General features: G+C 49.7%; 1 protein-coding gene across 2 annotated transcripts; it reads left to right on the top strand.

Annotated features, from left to right (window-relative positions):
- Positions 1-1,142: 1,142 nt before the first annotated feature.
- Positions 1,143-4,631, top strand: FAM47C (family with sequence similarity 47 member C). 2 transcript variants are annotated; one of them, XM_073013255.1, is made up of 5 exons: positions 1,143-1,767; positions 2,335-2,585; positions 3,399-3,541; positions 3,608-3,832; positions 3,899-4,631. In XM_073013255.1, the coding sequence occupies exons 1-5, from the start codon at positions 1,143-1,145 to the stop codon at positions 4,629-4,631; spliced, it is 1,977 nt and encodes a 658-aa protein (XP_072869356.1). The 2 variants fall into 2 exon arrangements, with proteins under 2 accessions (XP_072869356.1, XP_072869355.1); XM_073013254.1 differs by lacking the exon at positions 3,608-3,832 and having other exon boundaries at positions 1,143-3,186; positions 3,259-3,593; positions 3,861-4,631.
- Positions 4,632-5,485: the final 854 nt, after the last annotated feature.

Raw genomic sequence — 5,485 nt, 5'->3', positions numbered from 1 at the left:
CAATATTTAGAAAAAATCTGGGGAGAAACAATGTAAAAGACATATGAACTAAAAACTACAAAATATTCCTGAGAAAATTAAAAATCACATAAACAAATGGGAAAATGTACCTTTTTCAGTGGTCAGAAGACCTCCTATTGTTAATATGTCAATTACCTGCAAATTGATCTACAGATTCAACAGAATCCTAATCAAAATCCCAGCAGAATTTTTTTTAGGCATTGACAAACTTATTTTAAAAATTTCTGTAGAAATTCAAAGGACCTCGAAGAAGCAGCTTTGTAAATGAACATTGTTAAAGAACTAATATATCCAAATTTCTAGATTTATTTTAAAGCTAAAGTAATCAACAGAGGGTGAAATTTGTGTGAGAGAAAAATCTGGAAGAGAAAAGAGTGTCAAGAAATTGACCCACAAAAAAATATAGACAGCTGATATTCTACAAATTTCCAAAGGCAATTCAGTGGAGAAAATATAATCTTTACAAAAATAGTTCTGAAATTACCAGATATACATAGGCAATAGACACTTTTAAAAAAAAAGTACTTTGATCTGTATCGTGTGCTGTTTACAAAACTTTAAACAGATTTAAATTTTAAAAAATATCTGTGACCTTTGGATAAGCAAAGTTTTCACAGATACATCAAAAGAAGTACAATCTGTAAAATAAAAAATTAATAAATTGGACTTCATCAAATAAAAAAAACTTCTCTTTGATAGACACTGTTAAGACAATGAAGGGAAAAGCCAAGGATGAAGAGAAAAATTTGCAAATCATATAGGTGATAACGGACTTAGATGCAGAACAGAACAAGAATTTTCAAAACTAAATATGATATCCAGCAACACAATTTAAAAATGGGGAAAAAAATCAACAGAAACTTAAACCAAGGAGATATAAGGATGGCAAATAAGCAAATATAGAGATGTTCAATACCAGTAGTCATTAGGACACACAAATGAAACCCAGAATGAGATTCCACTACACACCTGTTAGAATCCGGCTGCACAGGTGGCATCAGCGCTGCCCAGCCTCCAGGAAGGAACCTGGGCTGCACGTGGCTGGCGGTCTCCTAGCGACTAGAGCGGCAGGGATCAGGAACCGCGGAAACTGGAGAGGTGGCACCCCAGCGAGGGCCACCATGGGGGACCAGGGGCCGCAGGACCGGCCGAGGTCCCCGGGCATGGACTCCAAGCCCTGGTACTGTGACAAACAGCCTTCCAAGTGCTTCGCGAAGCGCAAGTACAGGCGCCTGAGGTTCCCGCCCATGGACACCCAGAACTGGGCATTTGTGACGCAGGGCGTGGACGACTTCCGCTACGGCTGTCCGTCTCCCGAAGATACGCTCGTTTGTCGCCGTGACGAGTTTTTACTCCCCAAAATATCTCTCAGAGGTCCCCAAGCTGACCCCAAAAGCAGGAAGAAAAAGCTGCGCAAGAAAGCGGCCCTGTTTTCCAAGCTCTCACGAGCCAAGCCAGCACGGAAGACGTTCGTAGAGGAAGTGGAAGCCCAGCTGACGGCCAAGCCTCCCTTGGCCATGAACTCCAATCTGGGAGAAGATATGCCTCCAGATCTCCTACTACAGGTGCTGAAACCGCTGGATCCTGAGAGGAAGCTGGAGGACACATGCGCTTGTCAGGGCCAGGGAACGACAACCGACGAACCCATGGAGCCTGGTAAATACCCCTGCGGGGAATTCTCCCCTCAGCCACCCAAGACTCGGGTGTCCTGTCTCCGCCCAGAGCCTCCCAAGACTCCGGTGTCCAGTCTCCACCCAGAGCCTCCCAAGTCTCCAGTGTCTAGTCTCTGCCTGGAGCCTCCTGAGACTGGAGTGTCTCATCTCCGCCCAGAGCCTCCCGAGACTCCGGTGTCTAGTCTCCGCCCAGAGCCTCCCAAGACTCAGGTGTTCAGTCTCCACCTGGAGCCTCCCAAGACTGGAGTGTCCAATCTCCTCCCGGAGCCTCCAGAGACTGGAGTGTATCATCTCTGCTCAGAGCCTCCCAAGACTAGCGTATCTCGTCTCCACCCGGAGCCTCCTGTGACTGGAGTGCCTGATCTCTGCCCGGAGCCTCCCAAGACACGCGTATCTCATGACCCAGAGCCTCCTGAGACTGGAGTGTCCCATCTCCACCCAGAGCCTCCCAAGACTTGGGTGTCCAGTCTCCACCCGGAGCCTCCCGAGACTGGAGTGTCTCATCTCCGCCCAGAGCCTCCCAAGACTCGCGTACCTCCTCTCCGCCCAGAGCCCCCCGAGAATGGAGCGTCTCTTCTCCCCCTGGAGCCTGCCAAAACTCGCGTATCTAATCTCCGCCCGGAGCCTCCCGAGACTGGAGTGTCCCGTCTCCGCCCAGAGCCTCCCAAGACTCGGGTGTCCAGTCTCCGCCCGGAGCCTCCCGAGACTGGAGTGTCCCATCTCTGCCCGGAGCCTCCCAAGACTCGGGTGTCCAGTCTCCGCCGGGAGCCTCCTGAGACTGGAGTGTCCCATCTCCGCCCAGAGCCTCCCAAGACTCTGGTGTCCAGTCTCCGCCCAGAGCCTCTCGAGACTGGAGTGTCCCATCTCTGCCCGGAGCCTCCCAAGACTCATGTATCTCATGTCCCTCCGGAGCCTCCTGAGACTGGAGTGTCCCATCTCCGCCCAGAGCCTCCCAAGACTCGGGTGTCCAGTCTCCGCCGGGAACCTCCTGACACTGGAGTGTCCCATCTCCGCCCAGGGCCTCCCAAGACTCGGGTGTCCCGTCTCCGCCGGGAGCCTCCTGAGACTGGAGCGTCCCATCTCCGCCCAGAGCCTCCCAAGACTCGAGTGTCCCGTCTCCGCCCAGAGCCTCCTGAGACTGGAACGTCCCATCTCCGCCCAGAGCCTCCTAAGACTCGGGTGTCCCGTCTCCGCCCAGAGCCTCCTGAGACTGGAGTGTCCCATCTCCGCCCGGAGCCTCCAGAAACTTGTGTATCTCATCTCCGCCTGGAGCCTCCAGACACTGGGGTGTCCCATCTCTGCCCGGAGCCCCCCAAGATACGCGTATCTCATCTCTGCCCAGAGTCTCCTGAGACTGGAGCGTCCCATCTCCGCCCAGAGCCTCCCAAGACTCCGATGTACAGTCTCCGCCTGGAGCCTCCCGAGAATGGAGTGTCCCATCCCTGCCCAGAGTCTCTCAAGACTCGGGTGTCCAGTCTCCACCCAGAGCCTCTTGAGACTGGAGTGTCCCATCTCTGCCCAGAGCCTCTAGAGATTTGCGTATCTCATCTCCGCCCGGAGTCTACCGAGACTGGAGTGTCTCATCTCTGCCCAGAGCCTCCCAAGACCCCCGTGTCCAGTCGCCGCCCAGAGCCTCCTAAGACTGGAGCGTCCCATCTCCGCCCAGAGCCTCCCAAGACTCAGGTGTCCGGTGTCCGCCCGGAGCCTCCCGAAACTAGAGTGTCTCATCTCCGCCCGGAGCCTCCTGAGACTGGAGTGTCCCATCTCCGCCCAGAGCCTCCCAAGACTCCGGTGTCCAGTCTCTGCCCAGAGCCTCCTGAAACTGGAGTGTCCCATCTCTGTCCGGAGTCTCCCGAGACTCACGTATCTCATCTCTGCCCGGAGCCTCCCGAGACTGGAGTATCCCATCTCAGCCCGGAAACTTCCAACACTCATCGGGTGTCCAGTTTCCTACTACAGGTCCTGAAAGTGGATTCTGAGAGGAAGCCGGAAGACACATGGGCTCGTTGCGAGGGTCGGGAGACAACAACCGAGGAACCCACCGAGCCTAGTAAATACCTTTGTGGGGAATCCAACCCGCGGCCTTTCGAGAGTCGGGTGTCCCATCTCCCCCTGGTGCCTCCCAAGACTCGTCGGGTGTCCAGACTCCGCCCGGAGCCTCCCAAGACTCGTCGGGTGCCCAGTTTCCACCCGGAGCCTCCCAGGACTCGTCGAGTGTCCAGTCTCCGCCTGGAGCCTCTCAAGACTCGTCGAGTGTCCAGTCTCTGCCCGGAGACTACCAAGACTGGAGTATCCCATCTAAAAGAACTGTTTCAGGAAGATACACCAAACACAACGGAGTGTGTTTCTGACTCTCTTCAACATAGATACACATCGAGAAAACTCCGTGACTTCAAGTGGGCAGGAGACCTGGGAGTTGATGAAGAATCCATCAGCAGTCTGTTTGACTTTACCCCTGAGTGCAAAGCAAACTATCAAGACCAAAAGATTAAGATGGTAAATGAGTGTTCCTCAGGGCTGAAGTGCAGCATGGAGCTAGATGACATGGATGAGGTCAAATTCTTCTCACAGAAAAAAGACTTGGACGAGAAAATCCAGACTGCATCAAATTCTTATAGTGCAGAGCATGTGAACATGGGGTATGGAGCATGGTACCTCAAGCCTAAGTTGGGACAAAAGCTAAGAAGTGATGAACCGTTGATTGACCCCAAGCTCCTACTTGAAAAGCCTGATGAACCCGACATTCTTGACGGTCTTTATGGACCAATTGCCTTTAAGGATTTTATATTAAGCAAGGGCTACGAAATGCCTGGCATCATTCAAAGGCTGTTTGCCAGGAATGGATGGACTTATGACTCTGTTAAGACTCCTATTCAACGTGCAATGCAAGTTTACAAGTACAAAGAAGACGTCACAGATGCATCGGAAGAAGATTAGATGGTTTGCAATTTACTATTTAATTGGGTATTTCTTGCTCTCATTTTAAACATCAATCAGAATTTATGATGACTAGCCCCGTGAATGTACAATGATGGCAACATCTGTAACTTCACTACCTAATGTTTATAAAGATTTCTTAATGACCTGCTTTGACTTCATTATTTCATATATTTTATCAATTATGTGATTAATATTCACATATACTTTTTTCACATTTTGAAGCATTGTGAATATTACGTCATCATTTCAATTACTTGTAAAAATACATACAACCAGAAACAAAAGCAGAATTAATCTTAGAAAGAGAAATGGGGTCGGCTGCATTGACTCACACCTATAATCCATCCCCACTTTGGGAGGCCCAGATGGATGGATTGCTTGAGCCCAGGAGTTCAAGAGCAGCCTGGGCAAGATGGTGAAACCTGGTCTCTACAAAAAATGCAAAAATTAGCCAGGCATGGTGGCATGCACGTGTAGTTCCAGCTACCTGGGGGGCTGAGGTGGGAGGATGGCTTCATGCCACCACACTGCAGTCTGGGAGACAGAGCAAGACCCTGTCTCAAAAAACAAACAAACAAACAAACAAAATGTGCTAAGTAAATTAGAATTCTGTAACTCTTCTTACACGAAAATTCTAATGAAATAATTATTATGACAATTATTTTGTTAACCAAAAATTGGAGACTATAGCCAAAATAATGTTAACACTTTTTAATAGTAAAATTGTTATCTTCCCCTTTGGGATTCCATCAACCCCCCAAAACAAGTTTGAAAACTATTTATCAAAATCGTAGTTGAAACTTGAGTTATGCCATTTTATCATATCTCTCAATAGAATGTATGTATTTCAC

This window comes from Chlorocebus sabaeus, chromosome X (assembly GCF_047675955.1).
Source record: "Chlorocebus sabaeus isolate Y175 chromosome X, mChlSab1.0.hap1, whole genome shotgun sequence".
Classification (NCBI taxonomy): domain Eukaryota; kingdom Metazoa; phylum Chordata; class Mammalia; order Primates; family Cercopithecidae; genus Chlorocebus; species Chlorocebus sabaeus.
Note: the sequence above shows the minus strand (reverse complement) of the source record. Positions and strands in the feature narration are given on the sequence as shown.